This window comes from Scyliorhinus canicula, chromosome 15 (assembly GCF_902713615.1).
Source record: "Scyliorhinus canicula chromosome 15, sScyCan1.1, whole genome shotgun sequence".
In the NCBI taxonomy this organism is placed as follows: domain Eukaryota; kingdom Metazoa; phylum Chordata; class Chondrichthyes; order Carcharhiniformes; family Scyliorhinidae; genus Scyliorhinus; species Scyliorhinus canicula.
Window position 1 is genome coordinate 143895964 of NC_052160.1, and position 15049 is coordinate 143911012.

At 48.2% G+C, this 15049-nt stretch overlaps 1 protein-coding gene across 1 annotated transcript in view; it reads right to left on the reverse strand.

Moving 5' to 3' along the window:
* LOC119978216 (chitinase-3-like protein 2) overlaps positions 1-10198 on the reverse strand; it is a 70957-nt gene extending 60759 nt beyond the window's left edge. The window contains exons 1-3 of the mRNA XM_038819663.1: positions 9952-10198; positions 1611-1715; positions 937-969 (exon numbers count right to left, since the gene is read on the reverse strand). Of these exons, the coding sequence (XP_038675591.1) occupies positions 937-969; positions 1611-1635 (58 nt within the window). The 5' untranslated portion in view covers positions 1636-1715; positions 9952-10198. The remainder of the gene's footprint in view (positions 1-936; positions 970-1610; positions 1716-9951) is intronic.
* Between the last annotated feature and the right edge of the window lie 4851 nt (positions 10199-15049).

Sequence of the window (15049 nt, forward strand, 5' to 3'; positions counted from 1 at the left end):
GATACCACCCCTGAGTGACCTGGCTGCTCATTGGTCGTGCCCTATTCTATGGGTTCATTAGCTGCATGTTTGCATATCATGACAAATAGCTTGCAGGATGGGAGGTGCAAATCCCAGGAGCTGACGGCTAAGAAAACAATCATGTTTAGGAAGTCTCTGCGCTGCATAAACCTCTCACTTTTACATTAGTCAACCTGATCTTCAAACCTTCTCACCGTGTCACTCAATCGCCTCTCCCACTGCACACATTTAATTGTCACTCGAATCCATTCACTGCATCCACTTCAATGGATTTCCCTGAACGTTTTATTCATTATTTGGTGATGTTTTGGGTGGGGAAGTAATGTCAGAGTTCTCGTCTTATCACAAACCTCGAATAAAAAATGTGCGTTTTGTGGCATTTGAAATGTTACTTAAGGTGAACAATTTGCTGAGATAAAAGTTGGCCCTCTTGTCAAACCTTGAAAGTTCCAATGAGACCAAAGAAATTGAATCAGAGTCCTGGAGACAGTCTCTAATTGGTAACCGCCAAGTTTACCTTCATTGATCCTGTCTATTCTCTTTCAAATCTCCTCTCAATATGTTGTGTGTAACTAACTGAATTATTATTAGCTTTTTCTTGTCCAGTTATGATCTTGAACCAACTAATCTGGCAGATAGTGTCCTGGTGGAATGTGACCCTTCAACAAGCAGTAATTGCCCATGGCCTCAGTTAGCATCAGGATGGGGATCCCATCCATAATCCTGACCAATCCTGGACTCAATGGGACAGAGGTGTGAAGGAAGCGGGATCCCCACCCCACACCCTCCACCTGATTAAACCCCTCCCACCTCCAAACCTGCTGCCGGATGAGGATATAAAATTCCACCCGACACCTTTCCCAGGACCAATGAAACCCGCCAATTTATATAAAATAGAAACGGACAGAAACTTACCCAGCAATACGTACTGTGAGAAGACCAAACTCACTAAAATAAAAATAAATACGCATTTTCATTTCATATCACATTTGGAAAAAACGTTTGAAATACTTGTTTCATATTATCAGTGTTAAAGGATCCATTACAAACTAAACTAATTTAATATACTTTTGATTACTCTCTGGTGTGAAAGTAAATTCTAACAATTGTAAGACAATTTAGATTTGTTGGGATTCCTCGTACCTTGGCCCACACTTAATGCCCCTCCCTACATCGATCTCTTCGATGATGATTTCACTTTCGGATAAATCAGCTCCAAGGTGGGAACACATTATGCGGGTTAACAGTTTGTGAAAATCTAGTCAGTCTGGATGTAAAAGGATGATTTCCTGAGTGAGTGTTGGCATTGCGGAAACCCAGCCATTGCCAGCACATACTGGGCAATCACAGGGATGGTGCCCGCACAGACAGCCACATTCTGGGTCAGATGTTAAACTGTTCCATTGTCTGCCTGTTACTGTGGATGTAAACAATCCCATGGCACTGTGTAAACAACAGTTACATAGACAGACAGAAGGTGAGAAACCAGAGACCTTCTGATGAAAACAATCGTCTGGTGATGTGGCCGTATTTACCGCTTCAGATCGTCTGAAATGAAAATAATCCAACACAAAATAGCCAATACTGACCAGTCAAGAGAAGCCCCTTCCCCATCCTGGAGCTGGGAATCTGCTCAGTCACTGGATTTCTGTCTGGTGCCTTTGAGAGTCCCAGCACGAGACTAAATAGAGGATCTGGAGAAGAAATCAGAGAACAGTGAGGAATTTGCAAAGAAACAATGGGTGGGATTTAATGGGGGTCACTGGGCTGGGACTTGGTGTGGGGGGAGGTGTGGAATTGAGCAGAACCTCTCCAGTTGGAGGCTGACCCCAGGAAAGGAGAAGTGGGTCAGGCAGGGGGCAGGAGGGTAGCGAGGTGGCAATGCCACATGGCAGCGAACGGAAGGTAATTTCACTCATTCAGAAGCTCATTAACTGTTATTTACATCCCTCTGACTGGAATTGAACGCAGCCTCTTGAATTGCTCGTGTGGTGCACGGGGATCTCGTACCTTCAGAAACCCAACTATTCAAATCTAACGGGTAACAGACAAGCTGTCAGACATTGAGGGGAATGTCAGACAAAGTGGAAGCTGCCTTTCATTGGAGCGCAGTCTTTCATTTGGAGCACAGAGATGGTCAATGTTAGTACAGAGGAGAGGGTCACATTTGACGGTCTGAGGGTCAGAGCTGGAAAGGAAAAGTTCAGCATTGAAAAGCTGAGGGACAATTACTGAACATTCCATCCAAGGCACCAGCCAATGAAATCCGAATATGGAAATTGTCCTCTATTATATTATGATGTGGAGATGCCGACGTTGGACTGGGGTGAGGGCAGTAAGAAGTATTACAACACCAGCTTTCGGAGCACTACTCCATCAGGTGAATGAAGAGGTAGGTTCCAGAAACATATATATAGACTGGAGAGAGGGATTGTCATGATATGCAGACCTGCACATAATGATATACAGGCAAGCAGCTAATGGACACAGAGAACAGGACATGACCAATAAGCAGGCAGGACACTCAGGGGTGGGATCTGACTATAAAAGACACGAGGCGCTCACACTCTGCCTCTTTCCACTGGTGAACAACTAGAGAGTCAGTCAAGGGTGTTGTTACAATCTCACACCTCCACCACGTGGCTAAGAGCTAGTCTGGTTCAGTCAGACAGAGTAACCACACTTAAGTTAGCAGAGAGTCGCACTCACAGAGAACTGTGCTAACTGTGCTATTAGTTCAATAAACCTGATTGAACTAACTTCAAGGTCTGGAGTATCTTTCTGATCTAAGCTGCATCCAGTTGCAGCCAGTGTTAGACTAGTGTACCTAACACGACATGATACCAGGAGACTACTAATGTAAGGTGGCTTACCTCAGTCCGTTCCGTGACGACCAGCAAATGTATCCCGGCACCATGGAGAAGATTTAGGCTCCTCACCAGCTCAGGACCCTCAGTAATCTCAGTGCCAATTGGCGGATATTCAAGCAAAAGTTTCTGCTGAGCATCCAAGCCTCAGACCTCGAGGGTGCGTCTGATGCAAGAAAGATCGCGCTTCTCCTCTCAACAGCGGGTGATCAAGCCATCGAACTCTTCAACTCGTTTAACTTCACCGAAGGCCAGGAGAAGACAAAGTTTCAGACCATCCTGAACTAGTTCGATAGTCATTGTGAAGTGAACACCATTGAAATCTTCGAGTGCTACATATTCAAACAACGTCTTCAAGGTAAAGATGAACCTTTCAATGCCTTCCTAACTAGCCTCCATCTGCTAGCGCTGTCCTGCAACTTTGGTGATATCGCTGATTCCATGATCAGAGACCAAATTGTGTTTGGAGTACACTCTGATCCTCTGAGAGAACAGCTCTTAAAAATCAAGCATATGACCCTGCCAGTCACGATTGAAACATGTACAGTGCATGAGCATGCAAAGAATTGGTATTCCCAGTACAAATCGGCTGAAAATGAGAAACGTGCCTCACACGAGGCAGTGAGTATGTAGGCCATCTCCCGGACGCAGCGCCTCAGTATTGAAGACAGCGGCAATCTCACGCGCTTTTCCCAGAGCCCCACGCATGCGCAATGCGAACGAGATAACGAAGCTCCGACACCCACACTGCGCAGGTGCAGACGTCTGCCGACCGCACTGCGCATGTGCGACGACGTACACCGTGTCACGACGCCGACGTCATGACGTGCCCGAACTGTGGCAACGGCCACTTAAAGGGACACTGCCCTGCAAGAGGCAGGCAATGTTTAAACTGCGGGAAGCCTGGATACTATGCAGCCTTGTGCAGGTCTGCACCACCAGTCAGGAACCAGCGTTCCCAATTCCGACAAAGGGACGTCCAGAATGTGCAACGACGATGACAGGATTCTGATCCTGGTAGTACAACGGATCCAGAGGATGAGTGCCTGGAATCCGCCTACCGAGTGGGCTTCATTACCACACATGATCATGCCACACCCAACTCATCTCGCATTCAGTCCATCCTCGCTGTGGATTCGGAGGACGAATGGCTGCGGTGATGTAGGTCAATCGCTGCTCCATCCAGATCAAGCTGGGCACAGGGGCTTCTGCCAACCTCCTCTCACAGGCAGACTTCAAATGCATCAAGAAGCCCCCTAAGGTCCTTCCAGCAGCCTGCAGGCTCCTGGACTATAACGGTAATGCCATCACGGCACTGGGGTCCTGCCACCTACTTGTCTCCAACCGGAGTACCCATGCACGGCTAAGGTTTGAAATTGTCAAGCCGGACAAGGCATCCCTACTGGGCGCGCATGCCTACAGAAAGCTAAACCTGGTGCAGCGGGTTTATTCAACAACATCCTCCAACGTGGATCTTCAAGCTGGCATTGACAACATCCTCGCCCAGAATCCAGATGTGTTTGACGGGATGGGCACTTTGCCATATCGGTACAAGATCCTACTGCGACCTGATGCCAAGCCAGTGGTCCATGCACCACGCCGGGTCCTGGCTCCGCTGAAGGAGAGCCTGAAGGAACAGCTCAAGGAGCTGCAGCAGCAGGGGATCATTTCCAGGGTAACGGAACCGACTGACTGGGTCAGCTCGATGGTGGTGGTTAAAAAACCCTCTGGAAACCTGTGCATCTGCATTGATCCCAGGGATCTCAACCACAATATAATGAGTGAACACTACCCCATTCTGAAGCAGGAGGAACTCACCAGTGAGATGGCACATGCACGGTTTTTCACGAAGTTAAAGATGCGTCACATAGATTCTGGCAAACCCAGCTGGATGAGTCCAGCAGAAGGCTCTGCACCTTCAACACAGCGTTTGGCAGGTACTGCTATAACCGTATGCCGTTCTGCATCGTCTCGGCATCGGAGATATTTCATAGCGTTATGGAGCAGATGGTGGAGGGCATCGAAGGCGTTCGTGTGTACATGGATGACGTCATCATATGGTCCATGACCCCTGAGGAGCATGTTTCCCGTCTCCAGCAGGTATTCCGCTGTGTCCATGCCAATGACCTGAAGCTGAATAGGGCCAAATGTTGCTTTGACATGTCGACACTCGAGTTCCTAGGAGACCAGATCTCTCAGCAGGTCGTGTGCCCCAACACAGACAAGGTCAAGGTCATCACAGCCGTGGTCCAAGGTTGGCATCGACCCGGAAGACAAGAAGGTGGTATGGCGCTTCCTGGGCATGGTCAATTTTCTGGACAAGTTCATCCCAAACATGGCCTCACACACCACGGCCCTACGAAACCTAGTGAAGCAGTCCACTGCCTTCGAGTGGAAGGCGGCCCATCAGGCAGAGTGGTTGGAGTTGAAAGCCAAGCTCACCACTGCACCCGTATTGGCATTTTTCAACCCAGACAGGGAAACGCAAATCTCGACAGATGTGAGCCAAGATGGCATTGGTTCGGTTCTGCTGCAACGCGATGACACAACCGGTAGGTACCGGTTGCCTACGATTCAAGGTCAATGATGCCCACTGAGCAAAGGTATGCACAAATTGAGAAGGAATGCCTGGGCCTTCTCACTGGCGTTCTCAAGTTTCACGACAATGTCTACGGCCTGCCGACATTCACAGTCGAGACGGATCACAGGCCCCTGGTCCACATTATCCACAATGACCTTAATGACATGACGCCTCGGTTGCAGCGCATCCTCCTCAAACACAGAAGGTACGACTTTGACGGTAGCATTGTGCATAGCACAATCGCTTCACAGCTCCAGGGTCCTAGGTTCGATTCCGGCTTGGGTCACTGACTGTGTGGAGTCTGCACATCCTCCCCGTGTGTGCGTGGGTTTCCTCCGGGTGCTCCGGTTTCCTCCCACAGTCCAAAGATGTGCAGGTTAGTGGATTGGCCATGATAAATTGCCCTTCGTGTCCAAAATTGCCCTTAGTGTTGGGTGGGGTTACTGGGCTATGGGGATAGGGTGGAGTTGTTGACCTTGGGTAGGGTGCTCTTTCCAAGAGCTCTTTCCAAGGTGCAGACTCGATGGGCTGAATGGCCTCCTTCTGTACTGTAAATTCTATACACGCCTGGCAAGGAGCTCATCATTGCTGATACACTGTCCCACTCCATCACTGTGCCCAGTGAACCACTGAACGTCATCCGGCACATTGAGTGACAGGTTGAGTCACAGGTGCAGCTGTGTGCTAGCACCCTCCCGGCATCTGATGAGAAGGTGATTCTATCCATGAGGAGACAGCTAAAGACCCCCTCTTGCAGCGTGTTATGCAACACCCAGCCAATGGCTGCCAAAAAGGGCAGTGCCCTCAATTTTTCAATGTAAAGGATGACCTGACGGTGTTTGATGGTATCCTCCTCAAACTGGACCGGATTGTAATTCCACTCAGTCTCCAGAGCTTGGTGCTCCATCAAATCCACGAGGGCCACCTGGGTGTGGAAAAGTGCAGACGCAGAGCCAGGCAGGCTGTCTACTGGCCCAGGATCAGCCAGGACATCGCGAACATGGTCCTTAACTGTGCAACCTGTCAATGCTTCCAGCCAGCCCAGAGTAAGGAGACACTTCAGCAGCATGAAATCGAAACACTCCGTGGGCCAAGGTTGGCATCGACCTCTTTCATGCAAATGGTCATGATTATGTTTTAATCATTGATTACTTTTCCAATTACCCTGAAGTCGCGAAGCTCTCAGACCTCACATCTCGGACCGTCATCAAGGCCTGTAAGGAGACGTTCTCCAGGTATGGTATCCCACTCACTGTCATGAGTGACAATGGCCCGTGCTTCAGCAGCCATGAATGGTCTCTGTTTGTCCAGTTGTATCAGTTCAAACACGTCACTTCCAGCCCACACTATCCGCAGTCAAACGGGAAGGTTGAGAAAGGGGGGAACATAGTGAAGCAGCTCATCTGCAAGGCCGCGGATTCTACATCTGACATTCACCTTGCACTGCCTGCGTACAGGGCGACCCCACTGTCCACTGGCATGTCACCGGCTCAACTCCTGATGGACAGGGACTTGCGAACGACACTTCCAGCCATACACGTGCCCAACCTGGATCACCTCCCAGTGCTGCAGAAGGTGCAGCAACTCTGAGACTGGTACAAACAGGGCTATGATGCTCATGCCACCGATTTGCCCGTGTTATCCCCGTCAGACGCTGTTCGGGTCAAGATCCCTGATGGAGGCTGGTCAGCTCCAGCTGTCGTTGTTCAACAGGCTTCCCCTCGCTCGTATGTTGTGCGCCTGGCTGATGCTTCTGTTCTGTGACGAAACAGACGGGCACTGCGCAATTCTGCCTGCCCGCCACCATATTCCTCTCCGTTTCCTTCTGTTGCTTTACCACCTCCTGATACCTCGACTCACGAGGCCACCAGTCAGACTTCTATCCCGCCTGTCAAGGCGCTGTCGTCCCCACCACCACCTCTCCGGCGGTTGACCAGGATCAGACGCAAGCCACAGAGACTGGACTTATGAACATTCGTTCTGTTTGCTATGTTCTGTGTTCTCGCATTAGACAGCTGTTTTCACATGTACATATGTTCACATCCACTGCATGTATATATGCTAATATTGGCCTATTCTTGTAAATACATTCACATATGTCATCCAAACATTAAAAAAAAGCGGAGATGTCATGATATGCAGGCACACACAATGATATATAGACAAGCAGCTAATGGACACAGAGAACAGGACATGACCAATAAGCAGGCAGGACACTCAGGGGTGGGATCTGACTATAAAAGACACGAGGCACTCACACTCCGCCTCTTTCCACTGATGAACATCTAGAGAGTCAGTCAAAGGTGTTGTTACAATCTCACACCACCAGCACGTGGCTCAGAGCTCGTCTGGTTCAGTCAGACAGAGTAACCACACTTAAGTTAGCAGAGAGCCCAGTCCCTGTGGGTCTGTAGTCCAGTGTGAACCAGATGGGATTTTAAAAAAAAGTTTTCATGGTCACCATTAGATGAGTTTCTAATTCCAGATTTATCAATTGTATTTAAATGTCCCCATTGGCTGCCATGGGGGGGGGGTTGAACTTCCAAAGCATTAGGCTGGATCTCTGGGGGGGGGGGGGTTGAACTTCCAAAGCATTAGGCTCGATCTCTGGATCATTATACAAGCGACATTGCCACTTTGCCACACCACCTCCCCCTCCACTGTCCCCTAATTGAATATATCTTCTGGGAGATCCCTCAGAATGGGCTGTTCAAAACATCTGAAAATGGAGACACATCTGCATTTACAGGTGAAAAGGAAACTTTACCACAATACAAAAAGTGAGAAAATGAGATTGACATCCAATCTAGTAAAAAAAATTCTTCAGTCACCTTGAAGCAGCGTGTGGCCTTGTTATTAGGTACGTATTGATGGGGTTTCTTTCATCCAGATACAAGTTGCTTTTGAGTTCTCACCTTTTTTAAGGTTCAGTAAACATTTTAAAAATTGTTTGCCAGTATTTCCGCATTTGTACCTGTTGCCACACAGGTCATTGTGAAGTATTAATGGGCTTCAAATTTACCAGTTCCTTTAACTGTTTGAAAAATTTGGCCTTCAGTCACGGGTTATTTCTTTGATCTATTAAAGACAGCATCAACAATCTTTCTGTGTTTTAATATTCGGGTTTTCCTTCGATCTTTCATCTAGTCGCATTTCTTTCTCACTCCGGAGATATTGGGTAATATGGAAACCTTGATTAGAATTCCTACAGTGCAGAAGGAGGCCATTCAGCCCATCGAGTCTGCATCGACCCTCTCACAGAGCTTCCTACCTGGGTCCACTACGCCCCATATCCCCTGTAACCCCACAACCCTGCTTCCACATTCCTGGAGACTAAGGGGCAATTCAGCGAGGCCAATCCACGTAACCTGCACATCTTTGGACGGTGGGAGGAAATCGCAGCACCCGTTCTATCTACAGTGTAAATTCCAAATGCCATGTAACAATTTGCTTTGACATGTGATTTTGGGAAATGTATGAGTGGGACAGGGTAGGGGATGTGAGGTGCTATGTCATGCCTTTCGAAGCTGCTGACAATTAATTGGATAATTTTCCACATTTTTCAAACATTCACCTTTGAGCTATGAATTTGCGCAACTTTGTGAACAAGTTCTTCTCTCAAGTGCAAATAAAAGAGAAATTAGGCCCCACAAAACATTCCAGCCAGCTGATCTTTACGGGTTTGTCGTGTGTTTCAGTGGCGGAGGCTCGGAGAGATTTATGTATTGGTGAGATACCTGTGACTCATCCTGACGACAGATTAAAGCAGTTTCTCGATATTCTGCAGCTGTATCACTAACTATTCTCTCTGCTTCATAGTATTTACACACAAGACACAGAAGGAAAGATCAGTTGTTAACAGTGTGATTGGGTGGCACAGTAGCACAGTGGTTAGCACTGTTGTTTCACAGCGCCAGGATCCCAGGTTCGATTCCCGGCTTGGGTCACTGTCTGTGCGGTGTCTGCACGTTCTCCCCGTGTCTGCGTGGGTTTCCTCCGGGTGCTCCGGTTTCCTCCCACAAGTCCCAAAAAAAGTGCTTGTTCAGTGAAATGGACATTCTGAATTCTTGCTCCTTGTACCCGAACAGGCGCTGGAGTGTGGCAACTAGGGGATTTTCACAGTAACTTCATTGTGGTGTTAATGTAAGCCTACTTGCGACAATAAAGATTATTATTATTTTTATTGATACTCAAATTGCAGACATGTACCACACGACATAAACTGTCTGAGGGCAACTTCTGCAGGAGCGTTATATAAAGTTGAGCTAAAAAGTATGAAAGTTCGTCAGATCAACAGCTGTTAAAATGTTAAAATAAAACTGCAAAATATTGAAGCAGGAACTGAGTCCTACCCTGGTCACGCCAGTAACAATTCCGACAGTGAAACTGCTCAGCTTTTACTTTTGCAATGATTTGGTTTGGCAATCGCAAATGGAAATAAGAAGGCTCATGTGTAACATTAGAAGAATCAATCATACTCACAGTATGTATGTAAGAAGTGACAGAATCCAGTCAAAATCTACTGTGTCTGATTCTCGGGACAGCAGTTCAGCGTCGCATGGATTGTTCAAATCTGCTGTGTTTGGTTCATTTATATAATTTTTCTCTTCTGACTCTTTTGTCCACGTACGTTCAAGGACCTAGTTCCGTCACGGTTTATTGTCTCCATTCTGTCTCGTTTCAACCAGTCGTTATCGTACACGTCCACTGCCCAGAATGGGGTGTAACCTTCCACCAGCCAACTGTCATATCACCCAAATATAAATTGTTAAAGGTTAACGGGATTAAGGGCATCCAAGTCAATCCAAGGTAAAAGTTACACATCCTGTTTATGGCTCCGCTCTGTCTAGCTTCAGACAATAATTATCTTGCCCCATTGTTACCCTCTTTTGTCTTGTGTGTGTCTGGGCAGAGGGTGGGAGTGGACCTTGGGATTAGGTAGCCTGGTGGATGGTTATTCAGTTATTTATCTTTCCTCCTTTTTATTAATAAATAGTTTGTTGGTGTTTTACTGATAAATCTGGTGTCTGGAACTCATTAGTGGGAGTCAAGGTGCTGGTTTACCCATGGTTACAAGAGAGTCCAAAGGTAGTGCTGTAGTTAGCCTCCGAAATGTCGACTGACAGATATGCAGGAGCTAGGAGGACTCATTGGGCAGCAGAGAACTTAGTGAAAGCGATTTTGATGGCTGTTGAGCATGCTTCAAGTGACCATGGCAGTACTGACTGTGTCCGTATAGCTGAGGAATTAGACAAGACTCTTGACTTCGACCTAGGTCCTGGTTACAAAGCGATGGTGAAGAGTTATAGTCGGGAGGAAGATTCAGACAACAGTCTTGATTTTGATCCCGAGTGTGACTGTGACGCGCTGATAGACAGTTGCACCCGTGTAGACTCGTCACCAAGTAAGCTTGGAACACTGACGAGCAATTCTTCCAGAGCTCGTCAAAGAGTTAGTAGCCTGGAGGAGGTGGGTGAAGCGGGCTTGTTAAAGGTAGTTTGTTACCGCTTCTTGAGTAAGCCCCATTTCCACTCCCTTCAGGTAGGCTGGCCCTGGAGGAAAGGAACGTGACTGCACAGCGTCAGTTAGTCAGGACGAGAACCGGAAGGAGTAAGCGAGCGGCTGGTCGACCCACATCCATTTGAAGGTTTACAGTGTCTCTTCGAGATAGCAGAGGTTGATAGCCAAGAAGGTGAAGTAGTTGGCCATCAATCCTTTTCGGAAGTTAAGGGGAAGGTGGTTAGCGAATCCTGTAGTTGTTCTACAAACACGGAGACCAGGAAAACCGAAGCTGGTTGTAGAGTCAGTGATGTCCCACACTCTGATTCTGAAAGTGGGGGTGCAGGTGGTAGTTACTAAAACTCCAATGAAGACATAAAAGTTGCCACCCTGGAATAGTGCCCATTGAGTCAATTAACTTTGAGAAGTCTGACTCCTCAGCAACTCATGTTGCTGAAGATGGCACGGTGAAGACCAAGAGAGAATGTATGGCCAGTTGGGTTGAAAAGGGTCTATTGGTTATCAGTGAATCCACTCCTACATTCAGCATTAATAACCCTACTTGTAGCGTGATTGTCAGAAATCCTCAAAGTTGGTGCAGAAGGTAATCGGACAGTCAGGAAGGCTCCTGAGGGTCAGCAAGAGATAGATCTAGGGCAGGTGCCAATGGAATATAGATTCCGTTAACTACCCCTGTTGTGACCTCGAACCATTTGGACCTCCAAAGCAGCCTCTGTCTCAACTACCACTACAGAGATTGGCTCAGATGGAAACTGAGGAGTGATGCATGCTGGACATGCTGCAGGAAACTGCAACTTTGTTGTGGCCTACGGAACGGCGAGGAGAGTGTGGGATGTCGACGGCATCGGAGGATGAATAGGTGTTGGCCGGCCTCGACATCTCCAAACTGTTAGATATTTGCATTTACAGAGACATTAAAAAAACAGAACGCAAGAGTTTTTGTCACAGTCATCATCGCAATTGTGTGTTGTGTTAGTATAACATGAATGCAAGTATTTATTTCTCCGTGTGTGCTCCAAGTTAAATTGGCCATTAATGCCGAAGCCGGGCAGGGGATTGTATTGTGGCTGGGTTAGACAGGCATGTGTGGGAGCTGTGTGTCTTGCGTACATCGTAATGAAACATATATGTCCAGATGTTTTATTCCTTTAGGGGGAGAGGTATATTTGGATATTGTCTGGATGTCCTGTGTTCCCTGTTAATGCCCCTCCTGTTCTGATCTCCATTCTTTAGGTTGGTTGCTGCAAAGTTACTGCAGCCTTTGGGATTTCTGTTTAAATGGGAGACTTTGAACACTGGGGGTAAACCTCTTTCAGATGGGCTGGTCTGAAAACACCCCCTTTACGCTCTGTGGCAGAATTTGTGATGTCGTTTAATAGACTTGGCAAGCAGTCAATCAGATTTTCAATGTTCTCCTATCTGCGCCTGTGGTTGGTGAAGTCACCTGATAGCCGGTGACAAGCGGTGATAGCTGGTTTAGCTCACTGAGCTAAATCGCTGGCTTTTAAAGCAGACCAAGCAGACCAGCAGCACGGTTCGATTCCCGTACCAGCCTCCCCGGACAGGCGCCGGAAAGACTAGGGGCTTTTCACAGTAACTTCATTGAAGCCTACTCGTGACAATAAGCGATTTTCATTTCATTTCATTTCAAGCTCTGCACTGATCTCAGCCCTCCAGGAATACCTCCATCCGCTCAGTGGGCAGCACGGCAGCACATTGGTTAGCACTGTTTCCTCACAACTCCAGGGTCCCAGGTTCAATTCCCAGCATGGGTCTGGGTCTCTGCCTGTGTGGAGTCTGCACGTTCTCCCCGTGTCTGCGTGGGTTTCCTCCGGGTGCTCCGGTTTCTTCCCACAAGTCCCGAAAGATGCACTGTTAGGTGAATTGGACATTCTGAATTCTCCCTCTGTGTACCTGAACAGGCGCCGGAATGTGGTGACTAGGGGCTTTTCACAGTAACTTCATTGCAGTGTTAATGTAGGCCTACTTTTGATAATAAAGATTATTATTATTATCTGATGCAGAAGGGTGGAATCGTATGACCGGGAATTCTTATGTGAGACGCCATTTGGTGGTCAAAGGATGGAATTGCGCCAACCTGAACCTCGTGAGTAAATCTATTTCACAGAAATGAAATGAAAATCGCTAATTGTCACAAGTAGGCTTCAAATGAAGTTACTGTGAAAAGCCCCTAGTCGCCACATTCCAGTGCCTGTTCAGGGAGGCTGTTATGGGAATTGAACCTGTGCTGCTGGCTTGCCTTGGTCTACTTTCAAAGCCAGCGATTTAGCCCTGTGCTAAACCAGCCCCAACCACAGTAGTGAAGACTCATCTCAGACCTACCCCTTGAATCCCTATTTTATTTTATTCCCCGCCGACCCTTACCTTGTGCCTGTCTTGTGTGTGTCTGGGTAGAGGGTGAGATGGAACTTTGAGATTAGCTAGTCTGGTGGATGGTTATCCTTTTATATCCTTATTTGTTCATCTTTTCCCCTTTTTATTAATAAATAGTTTGTTAATGTTTTACATGGTGTCTGTAACTCATTGGAGCAGTCAAGGGTTAAAGATCTTCAGGAAAAACAAATTATTGGTGAATTCACTACTGTTGGGACTCCGGGGTTGGGGTTGCTGTCACTCGCCCCACGTATCGTAGCAGCGGTGGTATGATCCAAGGTGTTCACCATGCCATACCTGGACTTAATCCTGCTGTCAGGTTACTTGACAACTGATGAGAACCATGTTGTGTTGTTGTAATATAAAGGCAGCAATCATTTGTTGATCAAACATGTTGTTGGTTCGTTTATTGAGACTCGCGACATTGGAACAGATATACACAGATAGAAATGTTGAAGGCATCAGCAGCAGAGCTGTGTGTGCTGTGCTCTACTCCAAAACAAAAGTGAAACGATGTCCAGATTTTATGACACACTGCCCTCCTCGTGACGTTATGCTGTTCGCCCTAAAAGGCAGAATGAAAATTGCCAGAATGTTTTTGGCAGAGAAAGTCAGTGCCTGACATATGTAGCAATCCATGGGCACTGGTTTGTCTATTCTGATGGTCTATCTGTGTCCTGTTGCTGTCAGTTTGTACCATCCCTCAGTGTTTGTCAATCCTCCATGTTTCTGATATTAAACTGCTCCAAAACTTAGATACCCACCTACCATTTATAAAGTAAATTGACATTTTTGCCTGTGTACAACTGTGCTCGCCTATTTATCACCTCAAAAAAGCTTTTGGGCGGGATTCTCCCGACAGGGGACTAAGTGCCGACGCCAGAGTGAAAACCGGAGTGTTTCACTCCGGCGTCGGAGGCCGCTCCTCGCCCCCTATTCTTCTACCCCCGGGGGGCGGGTCCTGGCGCCGCGTAAAAGTGGCGGCGTGTAAATTACGCGGTCGGCATCGTGTAAATTACGTCACTCGTGCATTCGCAGGTTGGCCGGCGCCAACCCGTGCATGCGTGGTTGCCGTCCTCCCCGCGGCCGCCCCACAAGAAATGGAGGAGTGATCTTGCGGGGTGGTGGGGGAATGGAGTGCGTCCTTCAGTGACGCCGGCCCGCCGATTGGTGGGCACCGATCGCGGGCCAGACTCCTCTTGAGCGCCCCCCCCCCCGGTGCTCGATCCCCCCTCCCACCCTCCCAACCCCCCCCCCCCCCCCACCCCCACAGGCCACCCCTGCAGCATTCCCGCGCTGTTCACGCCGGCAGCGGCCAGGTATGGTTGGAGCCGGCGGGAACACGTCGTATTGGGCAGGTTGCTCAGCCCATCCGGGCCGGAGAATCGGCACTCACCCGTTACAAACGGCGAGCAGCGATTCTCCGAGCAGCCTGCCGTAAATCTCAGCGCGCCGTTTGGGGGGGGGGGGGGGGGGGGGGGGGGGGGGAGGTGGGAGAATTGCAAATCGCGTGCGGGTGACGGGACTCTCCCGGCACCCCCACGATTCTCCCACCCGGCGTGGGGGGGGAGGGGGGGGGGGAGAATTGCCTCCTTTGTAGGGGTTCAAGTTAATATAAAACAAAGGGAATTAAAAATCCAAAACAAAATAACAGAAGATGTTCAAT